Source organism: Thalassophryne amazonica, chromosome 13, assembly GCF_902500255.1.
Source record: "Thalassophryne amazonica chromosome 13, fThaAma1.1, whole genome shotgun sequence".
Lineage (NCBI taxonomy): Eukaryota > Metazoa > Chordata > Actinopteri > Batrachoidiformes > Batrachoididae > Thalassophryne > Thalassophryne amazonica.
Window position 1 is genome coordinate 30,819,807 of NC_047115.1, and position 19,697 is coordinate 30,839,503.

Here is a 19,697-nt window from a genome sequence, read left to right on the forward strand (position 1 = left end):
TCCCACATGCACCATTCATTTGAAATAGATTTGCATCTTATTTTGTTGTTTTTTTTAATTATAAGACAAAGAACAAAACTCCAGACGTTCCACTGCACTAATGTAACTTTTCGAGATACTATATTGAGTGATGGTACTTATATTATGGCACATTTTCTTCTCCATTTCCTCCTCACTAACCTTTATTGTATAATTGCATCATCACAGAGAGAAACAAACTACCTCAGATTCTTCATAATGCAGAATAATCAAAGAGTCTGGAAATTGCCTTTTACTGAAATTGGGGTGTTTTGTATGAGCCACTCACAGATGTACTCATTTACTTAATTGCTCAACCTTGGGAACATTTATGCTCTTGTATTCTATATATTTGGTATCTGACGGGAAATGTATACGCAATTTACCTTAAAATGACTATTTGTCCTTGAGAAGTATGCAACCCAACTACAATAGTACAACTACAAAACCTATCCAATTAATCTCCTAGACAATAATGGACAGTTTTCTATAGTTGTGACGTTGATGGACTTGTAATGACAGGAAGATCTTTCCATATTTTAACTTGCCATTAATAATTTGCTCTGATTGTAATTCCATTACTGCAGAATTACCTGAGTCTAGGCTTGGCTGGCAGCTACTTAATTTTTGTAGCAATCCTACAAGAATCTGAAAACTTACTAGAGTTGAGCATTTTCCCCCTCATGCTCTCTGCATTACAGCAAGTGGCTGAGTGAATAAGGAGCTGGCCTTCCAACATGTATACCTGGGTATGAATTGTGCTAAGGATGCGACCTGTCTGTGCTCTTGGAAAAGACATAATCTACATTGTCCCACTCAACCCAGATGTAAGTGGTTACCGGCCTTGGCTGTGGAAGCAATATGGGTCGGACTGGTGTCTCATCCAGGGAGAGTCATAGACTCTCGTCCACTTGGCGCTGCAGAACCTGGAGATCAGCACAAACAGGCCTGGGGGGACTATATTGGACTGGCGTCTTCTTGCTGGACGACTACTGATACCTCTGCAGGATGGCAAACATCTGGGTAATGGGGCATTGGTGGGCAGGTGGGTCATGGAATTACAATGACAGGAAAATCTAGCCATATTTTATCTTACCATTAAAAATTTGCTGTGATTGTAATGCCATCTCCATAGAATTACCCTGGTGCTTTCCGTTTTGCTGTATGGTTGTGAAACTTGAACACTAACCAGTGACTTCAAGCAACAGCGGGATGGCTTTGATACTGGGTCTCTTTGGAGGATACTTGGGTACTGTTGGAATGACTTTGTGTTAAATGAACAGTTACTGGGGGAGACTCGGAGGAGGGGTAGCTCTTTGCATTTTGAGGGAATATCAGCTTTGACAATTTGGCCATGGGATCAAGTCTGCAGGGGCCTTAATCTTGAGGACCCCAGTGGTTAGAGAAGGCCAAGAGGATGTCTAAACTTCATCTGGCTTTGGCACATGTATAGTTACTTTCAAGAAGTGAGGCTATCTGGATGGTTGCCATTCATGATCCAAGGTTGTTCCGCAGTGTGGTGGATGCAGCGATATACAACGGCAGTGTCACACTCCCAGTCTTGGCTTGACTTGGACTTGCAGGATTCGGGAGTCCCATTTTGCTACTATTTGACACATCTTCAGTTTGGATTACTTGTGGAGCATCCACACATACCCTGTATCGTCCACTTCATTTGCACTATCGTGTATTTATTCTGAGAGTTAAACTCTTTGGGGAGGTTGGAACAGGCATTCAAAATGTGATGCGGAACAAATAAGTGAACCATACTCTTCCTGGGGGAAAAAGCAAACAAACAAAAAAATAAGCGAGATTCAGTTCAGTTCCAAGTGAAGCATGGTGTGGTTGACTTCTGGAGTGAACACAGTCAGAATCAATGGACCATATATGTGACGTTCACTGGTATCTAGTGTAGTGACACATCAAGACGGGGGGGGGGGCATAGCTGAGGCTAGCGAAAGAGCTGGTATTGGGATATCTGGGAAATTCTATAGTAATGGAATTGCAGCAGTGGGACGAAGTCGCCATAAAGTCATGAATCAGCAAGTGCCAAGTCAAGTCTCAAGTCATAATGACCACCAATTGTTTGCAAAGCTGACTTGATAGTTTGCAAAGCTGACTTGATAGTTTGCAAAGCTTACTTGATAGTGCAGCGGATAAAAGAATAAGGGGAATCCTGCAAATGGTGATAAAAGCATCAAATTCGGCAGAAATATTCCTCAGACAATCCTCTTTTGAAAAAACCGATTGGCTACAGGGGTCAAAAGTTAAAGTTGCTCCAATTTTGGTAAAAAGTGATGCAAATTACTAGTTGAGTTAACACGGTTTTAAAAAAGAATAGTTTGAACCATGTATCATCCTTACTTATCACGTTACGGGATAACATATGTCACATGTCATAGAATCCAATAGACGTAGACCTTGTTTGACATTTACTTTGGAGACCAAACATTCAACACTGTCAACACTTTTCCATTTATTAATCCCATTAGCTCAACCAGTAATTTGCATCATTTTTTTACCAAAATTGGAGCAACTTTAACGTTTGACCCCTGTACAAAATGACACTGACCTTTGTTACCATTCTTGCTGTTTTTATCCCGTAACTCCATAGAATTCAGTCACAGATAGTCCACACTATACCTTTTTGGAATCTTTATGATCAGGCAAATAATGTGGAATATTTTTTTATGTGATTGGAGCATTTCTTCAGTTGACCCCTACCTGACCACCGATTGAAAAGTCAAGTGGCCAATCGTTTTTTTCAAAAGAGGATTGTCTGAGGAGTATTTCTGCTAAATTTAATGCTTTTATCACCATTTGCATGATTGTTTCACTTATCTGCTGCACTATGAGACTTGACTTGGGACTTTCAGATTGATGACTTGAGAATGATTTTGTCCCACCTCTGTGGAATTGTAATCTCAACAAACTTCTAATGGTGAGTTAAAACATGGCCAGATTGTTCTGTCATTGTAATTCCTTTACCATAGAATTAACCATCTGCTTCGGCAGTTCCTGACACTGAACGTGATGCGAGTGTATATATACCACAGAACAGCAACACAGTACTTCAGACCAATGACAGTGTGCTGCTCACGTTACATTTAATGACATGATTTCATTTTAGCAATATTTCAATGTGAACGTAAACTGAACCAAGAGAAAAGTACATTTTAGCCACTGTTGGAGGACCAAACAAACAAACAGTTTTATTGTTAAACTTCAACAATCCAAAGAGTTGTTGGGGTTCAAATAAAGCTCAGTTGCCCTTTAATGGATGTAGAGTTTTTGAAGTCTTACTTTGCTGATGTTTCACACATTTCTTTGACATTTTTACATATAGTTTCACCTCAGTTATGTTTAGTTGCAAAATGATCAGAATCCTTTAAACCAAAAATGAATAAATGAAAATACTTTTTCCTCAAATGGATAGACCTCTTCCAAATTTGCCACAGAGCTTCACCTCGGCCTGAACTAATGCGTATCACAAGTTTTTCCAACTGCTTTCCAAAACGAAACCTGAAGCAAAAGAAATGCTGCAAACAAGCAAAGCTATTTTCAAGTGCATCACAACACATTCTTTTGGAATGTATTTTCAGCTCACCACAAACTCATTTATCACGTGTGTCTTTTTTTTTTTAATATCTCCTCAGATTCCCTGAATGGGCCTTTTCCAGTCACATCCCACGGATGCCACCATAAGCCCACACGATTCATTCAGCCATGCGGCGGTGGCTTGTCCTCATTCCCTCTGCTCTTCCACCCCAGCACAAAGGGCTCGCAGATCGTCATGGACATGTCCCAGAGGACTGTCAAAAGACAGTCCAGCTTCTGTAATGCCATCACCTTCAGCAACAGACCTATCGCTATGTATGAGCAAGTGCGACTGAAGGTAAATGCCATGCGAGTGCGTTCATTGTGAGGGAATAGGCCCAGTACCAGAAGAGACTGTTAGATAAGGTATTAATGGCACAGATTCCCATGAGCCAAGAGGCATCAAAAAGAAAGAATACAAGTAGGAGTTGGAACAGAAAAGTGAAATGGATTTGTCAACTGAGAAAATTAACAGTAAAAGTGTGATTTATTGGAAAGGCTTGGTATCTGTGAAATGTGAAACTGACCAAAAGCTTGAGAGGTGTTTGCCACTACTCCTATTAAAAATAGAAAACCTTGATTATTACTTTGAAGTTCAAATACTGTATATCAACCTCCAATGTTATGAATCAGTGATATTAATAATAATCTATACTGTAATTCTCCAAGGCCCAAATCTTTGTTATATGTTACTTTGTGAGTCTATTTGGTGAAAAACCCATGAACTACACATGGTCAGTTTTGCAGGCATGTAAAATTACCTTAACATTTGCAGTAAGATTTTTCTAAGCAAAATTGTAACCCAAAGCACTGTATGTTTTGTTTTGTGTTGTTTTTTTTTTCTTTCCTTAAAGCACGTTAAACAACCCATTGCTCACAATGTAGGCAAATCAGCTCATGCTAACGTTAGCCCATTAGTGAGTTTTGATGCTAAAGTTGGCCTGTCATTATGTTATGTGATGCTGTTGAATTTTCTATTAGTATCACTAACAGGCTATTTTTAGCATGTATGTATTTATGTTAGCGGGTGCATATGTAAGTATATGTGTATTTTTAAATGCATAATAAATTTGGTTACAATGGAAGTACTCAGTTTTCAATTTCAATTTATTTTCATTTATTGTAGTGCCAAATCACAACAAAGTTGCCTCAAAGCACTTCACACAAGTAAGGTCTAACCTTACCAACCCCTAGATCAAGCACACAGACAAACATAGTAAGGAAAAACTCCCTCTCATAATGTGAGGAAGAAACCTCAAGCAGGCCAGATTCAAAGGGGTGACCCTCTGCTTGGCTCAAACAGAGAGAACAGAATCAGGCATCAGAAAGACAACAAGTACAGTATAATTTGTCAGCATTAAGCAACAAGAAAAGCAGAAGAAATACAAAGGTGATCACCGACCACTAGCCCTGAACTTCACTAAAACACCCAGACTTTAGATAAAGTTGAGGCCGCAGCCCGCTCCGTTTACTAATAAAATTAATTTAAAAGGGTAGAAAGCATAGTAACATACTATGCCAGTATGCTAGCCATACGAAAGGGAAAATAAGTGTGTCTTAAGTTTGGACTTGAAAGTCTCTACAGAATCTGTTTTATTGACACAGGGAAATCATTCCATAGAACAGGGGCACGATAAGAGAAAGCTCTATGACTCGCAGACTTCTTATTCACCCTAGCGACACAAAGTAGTTCTGCACCCTGAGAACGCAGAGCCCGGGCAGGTGCGTAGGGTTTAATAAGGTCAGCTAAGTAGGGATGTGCCAGTCCGTGAACAGTTTTAATAGGTTTGTAGCAGAACCTTAAAATCTGATATCACTGGGACAGGAAGCCAGTGAAGGGATGCCAAAATGGGTGTAATGTGGTCAAACATTGTTTTCTGTCAAAAGTCTGGCAGCAGCATTTTGAACCAGTTGGAGACCCCTAATGCTGGACTGCGATAAACCAGAAAATAGAACATTGCAGTAGTCCAATCTAGAAGAGATAAATACATGAATCAGGGTCTCAGCATCAGCCATAGACAGGATGAGACGAGTCTTAGCTATATTTCGCAAGTGGAAGAAAACAGTTCTCGTAATGTGGAGGTCAAAGGACAATGTAGGATAAAAAATTACCCCAAGGTTCTTCACTTAGTCAGTGTGATGTATGACACACAAGTCTAGGCTAAGCGTTAGCTGGTCAAATAGATGCCGATGTCTTACTGGACCAAGAACCATCATTTCAGTCTTATCAGAGTTTAAATGTAGGAAATTGCAAGACATCCAGCTTTTCACTGATGCAAGGCAATCTTCTAAGGATTTTATGTGGATGAGATTACCAGCAGTTATCGGCATGTATAACTGTGTATCATCAGCATAGCAGTGAAAGGTAATTCCAAAATGCCACAGTATGTTCCCAAGGGGTGCTGTATAAAGGGGAAATAAAGCAGGTGACCTAAGATGGACCCCTGTGGAACCCCAACTTTCATGTCACTAAGGTTTGAGGTAGTGTTATTGTACAAAACACAGTGAGAACGACTGGTCAGGTATGACGTCAATCATGCAAGGGCACTCCCAGTAATCCCAAAATGATTCTCCAACCTATCAAGTAGAATATGATGATCCACAGTATCAAACACAGCACTGAGATCTAACAGCACCAGAACCGTAGTGGTGTCCGAATCCATTGCAAGCAGAAGATCTTTCACCATTTTAGTGAGAGCCGTCTCTGGAATGATGTTTTCTAAAAGCAGAGTGCAGTGGCTCAGAAAGATTACTTTCAGTAAGGTGGTCCACAAGCTGCCGTTAAACCACCTTTTCCATAATTTTAGAGTTCATCTCATGCTAACATTAGGCGCGCTATCAATCCCAATCAATCCCAATCAATTTTATTTATATAGCGCCAAATCACAACAAACAGTTGCCCCAAGGCGCTTTATATTGTAAGGCAAGGCCATACAATAATTACGTAAAAACCCCAATTGTCAAAACGACCCCCTGTGAGCAAGCACTTGGCAACAGTGGGAAGGAAAAACTCCCTTTTAACAGGAAGAAACCTCCAGCAGAACCAGGCTCAGGGAGGGGCAGTCTTCTGCTGGGACTGGTTGGGGCTGAGGGAGAGAACCAGGAAAAAGACATGCTGTGGAGGGGAGCAGAGATCAATCACTAATGATTAAATGCAGAGTGGTGCATACAGAGCAAAAAAAGAAAGAAACACTCTGTGCATTATGGGAACGCCCCAGCAGTCTAAGTCTGTAGCAGCATAACTAAGGGATGGTTCAGGGTCACCTGATCCAGCCCTAACTATAAGCTTTAGCAAAAAGGAAAGTTTTAAGCCTAATCTTAAAAGTAGAGAGGGTGTCTGACTCCCTGATCTGAATTGGGAGCTGGTTCCACAGGAGAGGAGCCTGAAAGCTGAAGGCTTTGCCTCCCATTCTACTCTTACAAACCCTAGGAACTACAAGTAAGCCTGCAGTCTGAAAGCGAAGCGCTCTATTGGGGTGATATGGTACTATGAGGTCCCTAAGATAAGAAGGGACCTGATTATTCAAAACCTTATAAGTAAGAAGAAGAATTTTAAATTCTATTCTAGAATTAACAGGAAGCCAATGAAGAGAGGCCAATATGGGTGAGATATGCTCTCTCCTTCTAGTCCCCGTCAGTACTCTAGCTGCAGCATTTTGAATTAACTGAAGGCTTTTCAGGGAACTTTTAGGACAACCTGATAATAATGAATTACAATAGTCCAGCCTAGAGGAAATAAATGCATGAATTAGTTTTTCAGCATCACTCTGAGACAAGACCTTTCTAATTTTAGAGATATTGCGTAAATGCAAAAAAGCAGTCTTACATATTTGTTTAATATGCGCTTTGAATGACATATCCTGATCAAAAATGACTCCAAGATTTGCCTTGACACCGCACCTAACACCAAGATACAATAGTGCTAAGTCAGTTATACAACATATTATTTAAAGACCAACTTTGCTAATACAGTGCTGTGACACAATGACAGCATTTACCAATTATGAACAGCAATGGGATTAAATATCATTTATAAGGACTTTGAAACATGCTTCTCACTATTTTCCCAATAACTGCTCAAAAGAAAGACAAGGATTCAACAGGTTATGGGCAAATGTATTTGCTGTGATTATAACAAATATATTTATATATATTTAAGAACTCACTCACTGACCTTCATCCACTTACTCCAATTAACACAGGGCTCAGCTGTCATATGGCGTGAGGCGGGGTACACCCTGGACAGGACGCCAGTCTGTCGCAAGGCCACATATAGACAAACAAACACATTCACACTCACATGCACACCTACAGACATTTTAAAGTTTCCAATCCACCTAACCTGTATGTCTTTGGATGTGGAAGCTTCCCAGTTCAAGTCTACCCATGACTATTCTCTGTGTCATGTGTAATTGCATCAGGAAGGGTAAAACTTGTGCTAAATCAATGTGCAATTCTGTTTCAAGTCTGCTGTGGTGACCGTGAGTGGGGGGAAAAGGGAGAAGCTTGCTGCTATTAAATGGACGGACGTCACCTATTTTTCTTTACCCCCTCTCAAAGCAATTTGTCTGTCTTGTTCTTTGTCTCCCTCCATATGGAGCCTGCAGTGTGTGTGGGTGTGTGTGCAGTATTACAGTATGAAAACATTCCTTTCTTTGTTGCAACACAGACTATTTAAACATTTTTTTTTTTTTTTTCATTTTGGTATCCTTTTAAGCATTAGTGATGAAGCCACTCATTTAAAACTGTTTCTGCCATTTAATTTCAACCAGTTTTTTCACTGCAAAAACTGTCCCTCTTAAAATAAGACAAATGATCTAAATCTAGACAAATTGTCTTGTATTAAGCAAAAAAATCTGCCAATGGGGTAAGAAAAAAAATCACTTGGTTAGAATTCTAAAAACTAGCAAATGTCTAAGCACTGAATAATCAAAATGTGCCTTAAAACTAGACAGAATTCTTATTTTAAGATTAGCCACTGTTTTAAAATAAGGAAAACAATCTTGTTCCTTGCTTTGATGATTTGTAATCCTTTACCTTTCCTTGTTATTGGTTAAATGCAGCTTGATATTAGCTGGAAAAACTTGTGAAGAAAAGTGACCTACATTTTTCCCAAAATAAGACATTTTTTCTTCTGTAAAAAATGCTTGAAAAGATTATTTTTCTATTTTGACAAAAATTAACTCAAATTTTCTTTAAACAAGTCTCTCTTTTTTTACTTTCTTAGATATCAGTTTTTGCAGTGTTTCAAAAGCAGTAAATGGGCTGCATTTCCATAGTGGTGCTCAAAATGCTTTACAAGGATGGCTTACATTCACCCAAGACACAAACACTCAGTCGTACTGATATCAGGGCGCTGCCATACAAGGCGCTCAACTGTGCACCAAGAGCATCTTGGGGATTAAGGACTTTGCCTATGGGACATTGTGATTTTTTTTTTTTTCTTGTCTGACGTGGAATCAGAGAATTCTCTGGTCTTGAGCACACTGCTTTAAGTGCTTATATCGGCAGATTACATCAATCCATGTGTATTAAGTAGTTTGAACTTGGGGTGCAGCAGTTGTGACTGGGTGATTTTCTCGTCTTTTCCCAGTCTTTCCTCTCTCTCCCTTTTCATCCTTCTTTTCTCCTCTTTTTTTTTTTCTCTGCTTCTGTGTGGGCCAAAACAGCGGCTTAGACCAAGTTTCCACTTCACCTATCAGACCATCTAAGTCTCGAAAGTGAGAGCATAGGGCAAACTTTGCCATGTTATCTTGCACAGTAAATACAATGTAAATAGGGGCTTGGAGTTAAAAAAAAAATGTTGGCAGGTGATAAACATACAGTAGTGTTCAGAATAATAGTAGTGCTATGTGACTAAAAAGATTAATCCAGGTTTTGAGTATATTTCTTATTGTTACATGGGAAACAAGGTACCAGTAGATTCTCACAAATCCAACAAGACCAAGCATTCATGATATGCTCACTCTTAAGGCTATGAAATTGGGCTATTAGTAAAAAAAAAAAAGTAGAAAAGGGGGTGTTCACAATAATAGTAGTGTGGCATTCAGTCAGTGAGTTCGTCAATTTTGTGGAACAAACAGGTGTGAATCAGGTGTCCCCTATTTAAGGATGAAGCCAGCACCTGTTGAACATGCTTTTCTCTTTGAAAGTCTGAGGAAAATGGGACGTTCAAGACATTGTTCAGAAGAACAGCGTAGTTTGATTAAAAAGTTGATTGGAGAGGGGAAAACTTACACGCAAGTGCAAAGAATTATAGGCTGTTCATCTACAATGATCTCCAGTGCTTTAAAATGAACAAAAACATCAGACACGCATGGAAGAAAACGGAAAACAACCATCAAAATGGATAGAAGAATAACCAGAATGGCAAAGGCTCACCCATTGATCAGCTCCAGGATGATCAAAGACAGTCTGGAGTTACCTGTAAGTGCTGTGACAGTTAGAAGACGCCTGTGTGAAGCTAATTTATTTGCAAGAATCCCCCACAAAGTCCCTCTGTTAAATAAAAGACGTGCAGAAGAGGTTACATTTTGCCAAAGAACACATCAACTGGCCTAAAGAGAAATGGAGGAATAGTTTGTAGACTGATGAGAGTAAAATTGTTTTGTTTTTTTTTTTTTTTTGGGCCCAAGGGCCGCAGACAGTTTGTGAGACGATCCCCAAACTCTGAATTCAAGCCACAGTTCACAGCGAAGACAGTGAAGCATGGTGGTGCAAGCATCATGATATGGGCATGTTTCTCCTACTATTGTTGTGTGGGCCGCTGAAGAGGAGGTACTGCTGGCCCACCACCACCAGAGGGCGCCCTGCCTGGAGTGCGGGCTCCAGGCACCAGAGGGCGCCGCCGCTTCACGTGAGCAGCTACGGTGACAGCTGTCACCCATCACCTGAGACAGCTGACGGCAATCATCTGTGGGGTATATCAGCAGGACGGCACCTCCACCTCATTGCCGAGATATCGTTTCTACCTACGAGGTAACGTATCAAAGCTGACGGAGTGTATCCTTTTGGATTAGTGTATAGCTTGTGGAGTACTGTTCCAACGAGAGGTGGAGGTAACTTCCCTGCTGTTCGGAGTCTTGGGTGCAAACGCGCCCCCATCTAACTGTTCTTTGTTCCTCGCCAGCAGTACCAGGTCCGACACGCGGAGGCAGTGGCCACCTGGGAGTTCGGGACTTGGCGGCTCCAGTATTTCCGGGGTCCTGTGGCAGAGGAAGCCGTGTGGTTCGGGTCTTACCTTGGAGAGGCGTCTCCTATCTTCGAGCCTGCCCACACGACACTTTTGTGAATTGACTGTTGTCCATTTCGTGATTGGTTGTATTCGTTGTGCACGTTCACAACAGTAAAGCCTTGTTATTTGACTTTCTCCATTGTCCGTTCATTTGCGCCCCCTGTTGTGGGTCCGTGTACTGACACTTTCCCAACAACTATGGGCCTATATATCGCATACCAGGTATCATGGATCAGTTTGGATATGTCAAAATACTTGAAGAGGTCATGTTGCCTTATGCTGAAGAGGACATGCCCTTGAAATGGGTGTTTCAACAAGACAATGACCCCAAGCACACTAGTAAACAAGCAAAAACTTGGTTCCAAACCAACAAAATGAATGCCTCGCAGGTGTGAAGAAATCATGAAAAACTGTGGTTATACAACTAAATACTAGTTTAGTAATTCACAGGATTGCTAAAAAAGCAGTTTGAACATAATAGTTTTGAGTTTGTAGCGTCAACAGCAGATGCTACTATTATTGTGAACACCCCCTTTTCTCCTTTTTTTTACTAATAGCCCAATTTCATAGCCTTAAGAGTGTGCATATCATGAATGTTTGGTCTTGTTGGATTTGTGAGAATCTACTGAATCTACTGGTACCTTGTTTCCCATGTAACATCTATCCATCCATCCATTTTCTTCCGCTTTATCTGGAGTCGGGTCGCGGGGGCAGCAGCTCAAGCAAAGCCGCCCAGACCTCCCGATCCACACACACCTCCCCCAGCTCCTCCGGGGGAACGTCAAGGCGTTCCCAAGCCAGCCAAGAGATGTAGTCCCTCCAGCATGTCCTGGGTCTTCCCCGGGGCCTCCTCCCAATGGGACGTGCCTGGAACACCTCTCCAGCGAGGCGTCCAGGGGGCATCCGGAAAAGATGCCCGAGCCACCTCAACTGACTCCTTTCGACGTGGAGGAGCAGCGGCTCGACTCCGAGCTCCTCCCGAGTGACCGAGCTCCTCACCCTATCTCTAAGGGAGCGCCCAGCCACCCTGCGGAGGAAACTCATCTCGGCCGCTTGTACTCGCGATCTCGTTCTTTCGGTCATGAGCCAAATCCCATGACCATAGGTGAGGTTCGGAACGTAGATCGATCGGTAAATCGAGAGCTTTGCCTCCCTACTCAGCTCTCTCTTCACCATGACGGTCCGATACAGCGACCGCATCACTGCAGATGCTGCACCGATCCGTCTATCAATCTCACACTCCTTCCGTCCCTCACTTGTGAACAAGACCCCGAGATACTTAAACTCCTCCACTTGGAGCGTGTAGAGCTGGTCCAGTGTGCCGCGACCAGGACGAAAACCACACTGCTCCTCCTGAATCTGAGGTTTGACCATCGGTCGAATTCTCCTCTCCAGTACTCTGTAATAGACCTTACCAGGGAGGCTGAGAGGTGTGATCCCCCTATAGTTGGAACACACCCTCTGGTCCCCCTTCTTAAACAGAGGGACCACCACCCCGGTCTGCCAATCCAAAGGCACTGTCCCCGATCGCCACACGATGTTGCAGAGGCGTGTCAGCCAAGACAGTCCCACAACATCCAGAGACTTAAGGTACTCAGGACAGATTTCATCCACCCCAGGAGCCTTGCCACCGAGGAGCTTTCTAACCACCTCGCTGACTTCAGCCTGGGTAATGGATGAGTCCGCCTCTGAGTCCCCAGTCTCTGCTTTCTCTTCGGATGACATGACGGCTTCTTCCCATGTAACAATAAGAAATATACTCAAAACCTGGATTAATCTTTTTAGTCACATAGCACTACTATTATTCTGAACACTACTGTACAAAGGTGGGAAATATTTTAAAGTCAATATGTTGTTTTTGTGGTATAGTAAGCAATCTCAATAAACTGTACAGATGTCATTAAAATTCAAATTAATCATGATTTTAATTAAAATTTTGTCCTCTTCAGATCACTAAAAAGCAGTGCTGCTGGAGCGGCGCACTGCGTCTTGGTTTTACGTCTAAAGACCCTTCCAGAATCAACCCAGACAGTTTGCCGAAGTATGCCTGCCCCGACCTGGTCTCCCAAAGCGGTTTCTGGGCAAAGGCGCTACCGGAGGAGCTGTCCAATGAGGGGAACATCATCGCCTTCTGGGTGGACAAGAAAGGCAGAGTGTTCTACCGGATCAACAACTCAAGCCCGATACTCTTCTTCAGCGGTGTCCACATGTCTGAACCTCTCTGGGCTCTCATTGATGTCTACGGCCTCACCAGAGGCATCCAGCTGCTTGGTGAGTCATGTATTCCGAAGTATGTCTTTCCAAAAAAAAAAAAAGGCGCGACTCTTTGTATTTTGTATTCATATGGAGTTTCTAACACCCCCACCCCCCACCCCCCCGGATAATGTCTTTCTACTACAAAGCATTTGTGGTTTGAAGGTGAAGCTACGTACAGCTGCTTGGCTGCTGCCACACCCGCCATAATAGCTCAGTGGAAAAAGATGGTGGGAGATTAGCAAGATTGTATAGTTACCGCGGTCATTAGAATCAAAGCAACTCCCCTAAAGGGGATCTGAAAATACATTCTAACATGTTTGCCATCTAAAGGCTCATTAGAAAAAAATTTAAGTCAAAGCAAGAAGGTCCCTCACAATTAAGTTTTCACTTCACCAGCTGCCTTCGGTACAAAACTATACAAACTGGATGAACAAGAATTAGAGGTGTAACAATGGGCTGTTAGAAATTTGTTTTAAAATTATCGGTACGACTACAGTACATCCGGAATTATTCGCAGTGCTTCACTTTTCCCACATTTTCTTATGTTACAGCTGATTTCCAAAATGGATTAAATTCATTGTTTTCCTCAAAATGCTATACACGGTACCCCATAATGACAATGTGAAAAAGGTTTTTTTTTTCTTTAGATTTTTGTAAATTTATTAAAAATAAAAAAAATCACATGAACGTAAGTATTCACAGCCTTTGCCATGAAGCTCAAAATTGAGTTCAGGTGCATCCTGTTTCCACTGATTGTGCTTTAGATGTTTCTACAACACAGTTGGAGTCCTCCTGGGTAAATTCAGTTGATTGGACATGATTTGGAAAAGCACACACGTGTCTACATACGAGGTCTGTCAATAAAGTATAGGTCCTTTTTATTTTTTTCAAAATTATATGGATTTCATTCATATGTTTTTACGTCAGACATGCTTGAACCCTCATGCGCATGCGTGAGTTTTTCCACGCCTGTCAGTGACGTCATTCACCTGTGAGCACTCCTTGTGGGAGGAGTCGTCCAGCCCCTCGTCGGAATTCCTTTGTCTGAGAAGTTACTGAGAGACTGGCGCTTTGTTTGATCAAAGTTTTTTCAAAACCTGTGAGACACATCGAAGTGGACATGGTTCGAAAAATTCAGCTGGTTTCAGGCTCTATTGATCCAGGACATCGTGAGAGAACAGAGAAGTTTCAGGAGAAGTTGGTTTCAGCATTTTATCCGGATATTCCACTGTTAAAGGAGATTTTTTTAATGAAAGACGTGCGGACGGATTGCAGCGTCGGCTCGCAGCCGCCACGATGCTCCGCCACAGGAAAAACACCTCCGTGTTGATAACCATTTGTATGACCCCCTGTGAGCAAGCACTTGGCTACAGTGGGAAGGAAAAACTCCCTTTTAACAGGAAGAAACCTCCAGCAGAACCAGGCTCAGGGAGGGGCAGTCTTCTGCTGGGACTGGTTGGGGCTGAGGGAGAGAACCAGGAAAAAGACATGCTGGGGAGGGGAGCAGAGATCGATCACTAATGATTAAATGCAGAGTGGTGCATACAGAGCAAAAAGAGAAAGAAACAGTGCATCATGGGAACCCCCCAGCAGTCTACGTCTATAGCAGCATAACTAAGGGATGGTTCAGGGTCACCTGATCCAGCCCTAACTATAAGCTTTAGCAAAAAGGAAAGTTTTAAGCCTAATCTTAAAAGTAGAGAGGGTGTCCATCTCCCTGATCTGAATTGGGAGCTGGTTCCACAGGAGAGGAGCCTGAAAGATGAAGGCTCTGCCTCCCATTCTACTCTTACAAACCCTAGGAACTACAAGTAAGCCTGCAGTCTGAGAGCGAAGTGCTCTATTGGGGTGATATGGTACTACGAGGTCCCTAAGATAAGATGGGACCTGGTTATTCAAAACCTTATAAGTAAGAAGAAGAATTTTAAATTCTATTCTAGAATTAACAGGAAGCCAATGAAGAGAGGCCAATATGGGTGAGATATGCTCTCTCCTTCTAGTCCCCATTAGTACTCTAGCTGCAGCATTTTGAATTAACTGAAGGCTTTTTAGGGAACTTTTAGGACAACCTGATAATAATAAATTACAATAGTCCAGCCTAGAGGAAATAAATGCATGAATTAGTTTTTCAGCATCACTCTGAGACAAGACCTTTCTAATTGCAAAAAAGCAGTCCTACATATTTGTTTAATATGCGCTTTGAATGACATATCCTGATCAAAAATGACTCCAAGATTTCTCACAGTATTACTAGAGGTCAGGGTAATGCCATCCAGAGTAAGGATCTGGTTAGACAACATGTTTCTAAGATTTGTGGGGCCAAGTACAATAACTTCAGTTTTATCTGAGTTTAAAAGCAGGAAATTAGAGGTCATCCATGTCTTTATGTCTGTAAGACAATCCTGCAGTTTAGCTAATTGGTGTGTGTCCTCTGGCTTCATGGATAGATAAAGCTGGGTATCATCTGCGTAACAATGAAAAACTTAAGCAATACCGTCTAATAATACTGCCTAAGGGAAGCATGTATAAAGTGAATAAAATTGGTCCTAGCACAGAACCTTGTGGAACTCCATAATTAACTTTAGTCTGTGAAGAAGATTCCCCATTTACATGAACAAATTGTAATCTATTAGACAAATATGATTCAAACCACCGCAGCGCAGTGCCTTTAATACCTATGGCATGCTCTAATCTCTGTAATAAAATGTTATGGTCAACAGTATCAAAAGCAGCACTGAGGTCTAACAGAACAAGCACAGAGATGAGTCCACTGTCCGAGGCCAGTAAGAAGATCATTTGCAACCTTCACTAATGCGTGTTCTGTACTATGATGAATTCTAAAACCGACTGAAACTCTTCAAATAGACCATTCCTCTGCAGATGATCAGTTAGCTGTTTTACAACTACCCTTTCAAGAATTTTTGAGAGAAAAGGAAGGTTTGAGATTGACCTATAATAGCTAAGATAGCTGGGTCAAGTGATGGCTTTTAAGTAATGGTTTAATTACTGCCACCTTAAAAGCCTGTGGTACATAGCCAACTAACAAAGATAGATTGATCATATTTAAGATCGAAGCATAAATAATGGTAGGGCTTCCTTGAGCAGCCTGGTAGGAATGGGGTCTAATAACATGTTGATGGTTTGGATGAAGTAACTAATGAAAATAACTCAGACAGGACAATCGGAGAGAAAGAGTCTAACCAATACCGGCATCACTGAAAGCAGCCAAAGATAACGATACGTCTTTGGGATGGTTATGAGTAATTTTTTCTCTAATAGTTAAAATTTTGTTAGCAAAGAAAGTCATGAAGTCATTACTAGTTAAAGTTAATGGAATACTCAGCTCAATAGAGCTCTGACTCTTTGTCAGCCTGGCTACAGTGCTGAAAAGAAACCTGGGTTCTTATTTTCTTCAATTAGTGATGAGTAGAAAGATGTCCTAGCTTTACGGAGGCTTTTTTATAGAGCAAAGACCTCTTTTTCCAGGCTAAGTGAAGATCTTCTAAATCAGTGAGACGCCATTTCCTCTCCAACTTACGGGTTATCTGCTTTAAGCTACGAGTTTGTGAGTTATACCATGGAGTCAGGCACTTCTGATTTAAAGCTCTGTTTTTCAGAGGAGCTACAGCATCCAAAGTTGTCTTCAATGAGGATGTAAAACTATTGACGAGATACTCTATCTCACTTACAAAGTTTAGGTAGCTACTCTGCACTGTGTTGGTATATGGCATTAGAGAACATAAAGAAGGAATCATATCCTTAAACCTAGTTACAGCGCTTCTGAAAGACTTCTAGTGTAATGAAACTTATTCCCCACTGCTGGGTAGGTCCATCAGAGTAAATGTAAAATGTTATTAAGAAATGATCAACAGAAGGGAGTTTTCAGGGAATACTGTTAAGTCTTCTATTTCCATACCATAAGTCAGAACAAGATCTAAGATATGATTAAAGTGGTGGGTGGACTCATTTACATTTTGAGCCAAGCCAATAGAGTCTAATAATAGATTAAATGCAGTGTTGAGGCTGTCATTCTCAGCATCTGTGTGGATGTTAAAATCACCCACTATAATTATCTTATCTGAGCTAAGCACTAAGTCAGACAAAAGGTCTGAAAATTCACAGAGAAACTCACAGTAACGACCAGGTGGACGATAGATAATAACAAATAAAACAAGTTTTTGGGACTTCCAATTTGGATGGACAAGACTAAGAGTCAAGATTTCAAATGAATTAAAGCTCTGTAAAAAGGACCTATACTTTATTGACAGACCTCGTATAAGGTCCCACAGTTGACAGTGTATGTCAGGGCACAAACCAAGCATGAAGTCAAAGGAATTGTCTGTAGACCTCCAAGACAGGATTGTCTTGAGGCACAAATCTGGGGAAGGATACAGAAACATTTCTGCTTCTTTGAATGTCCCAATGAGCACAGTGGCCTCCATCATTCTTAAATGGAAGAAGTTCAAATCCACCAAAAATTTATTTCATCTTTTTGGAATAAGGCTGTAACATAATAAAATGTGGAAAAAGTGAAGCACTGTGAATACTTTGTGGATGCAGTGTGTATCGATACATCCATCTAAATCGATCTAAATGTAATAGGAACTGGTCGATGGCTCTTTCTCATTTTTATTTTTATACATGTTATAAATTGGTTGAATTAATCTTGTTTCACTGCTGTGTCCACATCTTCAAACTCTTGTGAAAGTTGAAAAGGTGGACACAAAGTTTTTGCAAGAGTGGTCACATTAATACACTCGGCTTGTCCAAGAGTTCCCATTTGAACTTTACATTTGGTTTACAGTTTTTTAATGTTATCATACCGTTTCAGAACAGGAAATTTATGCTATGCTAACAACAACAAAAAGCAAGCAGAGGCAGAGCCTATTGTGCTGCATCAAAGTAGTAAAAACCTGAAGAAGGACCCTCATTATTCATGAAATATGTATTTGAAGGTAAGTTATGCCACTGTTGGCTTGTTCTAATTTATCATGGAAAATGAGTGTCTACATTAAACAAAGAATTGTATTGGACTGCATCGCGTTGCACCGAATCGTATCATAGCCCTTGTGTCTAGAGCCGAATCATATCCTTTTATGAGGGAGCGACGCACACCCCTAACAAGAATCCTTGGAGAATCCTCTGTAATTATTTATAACCGTTTCCAAGAATTGCACTGACTTTCTACAAAGAATAGCAGCTGTCAGCGCGGGTAATAAAAATAGAAGAAGCTCCCATATTGTCATGATAACGCCATTTAACCTCATTTCTCTCGGTGTGGTTGACAGCGAGAACTGCACTATCTTGTGTTTGCTATCCAGTAGCAGAGTGCTACTATCTGGGGTTCACTGGCCTTGTGGTGCCGAGCCGCACACAGCTCTTGTTGAACAACAAGTGCCGTGCACTGGCCACTGCGAGAGGACAGATAACAGGAGGGATGACATCAGCACTGGTCATATCTTGGGGTATTTTTTTTTTTCACTAGACAGTTGAAACAAAGGAATGTCTCACTCTTTGGCTGCAAGTCTGCATCTGCAATCACTTTCAAATTGGTTCTGTAGATTAAATGGGCTTTTTAGGGAAAGTGGTTTGAATGTTTATGCATGTGACTGATAAGAGCCACGTTTCCACTTGTGTATTGTTCATCTTGTGTAATATTACAGTGTGTCATGAAGACGGCAGCGGTAAATCAAACCTGGTTCCCCCATGTTAATCATATTGATCAACACAAGGATGGGTTAAGCAGAAGAGTCTGTCAGCTAAAGGAGCACTCCATCAGCTTTTGCCTATAGCCTGAAAGCGTCACTCGTTGAGAGGCTGCAGTAGTGTTCAGAATAATAGTAGCGCTATGTGACTAAAAAGATTAATCCACGTTTTGAGTATATTTCTTATTGTTACATGGGAACAAGGTACCAGTAGATTCAGTAGATTCTCACAAATCCAACAAGACCAAGCATTCATGATATGCACACTCTTAAGGCTATGAAATTGGGCTATTAGTAAAAAAAAAAGTAGAAAAGGGAGTGTTCACAATAATACAACCCCTGGCAAAAAATTATGGAATCACCGGCCTCGGAGGATGTTTAATTTTGTGGAAAAAAGCAAATCACACACATGACACAAAACTAAAGTCATTTCAAATGGCAACTTTCTGGCTTTAAGAAACACTATAAGAAATCAAGAAAAAAGATTGTGACAGTCAGTACGGTTACTTTTTTAGACCAAGCAGAGGAAAAAAATATGGAATCACTCAATTCTGAGGAATAAATTATGGAATCACCCTGTAAATTTCCATCCCCCAAACTAAAACCTGCATCAAATCAGATCTGCTCGTTGACATTGACCCTATGCCATGACATTGATCCTTTGTGTCTTTTTGCAAGGAACGTTTTCACAGTTTTTGCTCTATGGCAAGATGCATTATCATCTTGAAAATGATTTCATCATCCCCAAACATCCTTTCAATTGTCCAAAATATCAACGTAAACTTGTGCATTTATTGATGAGGTAATGACAGCCATCTCCCCAGTGCCTTTACCTGACATGCAGCCCCATATCATCAATGACTGTGGAAATTTAGATGTTCTCTTCA

General features: G+C 41.2%; 1 protein-coding gene across 2 annotated transcripts in view; it reads left to right on the top strand.

The window, feature by feature from the left end:
* The window catches only part of LOC117523218 (E3 ubiquitin-protein ligase NEURL1-like), a 111,249-nt gene that overhangs the window by 23,797 nt on the left and 67,755 nt on the right, over window positions 1-19,697 (top strand). For both annotated transcript variants that reach the window (XM_034184671.1, XM_034184672.1), the window contains exons 2-3: window positions 3,675-3,913; window positions 12,799-13,120. In XM_034184671.1, coding sequence (XP_034040562.1) covers window positions 3,675-3,913; window positions 12,799-13,120 — 561 coding nt within the window. The remainder of the gene's footprint in view (window positions 1-3,674; window positions 3,914-12,798; window positions 13,121-19,697) is intronic.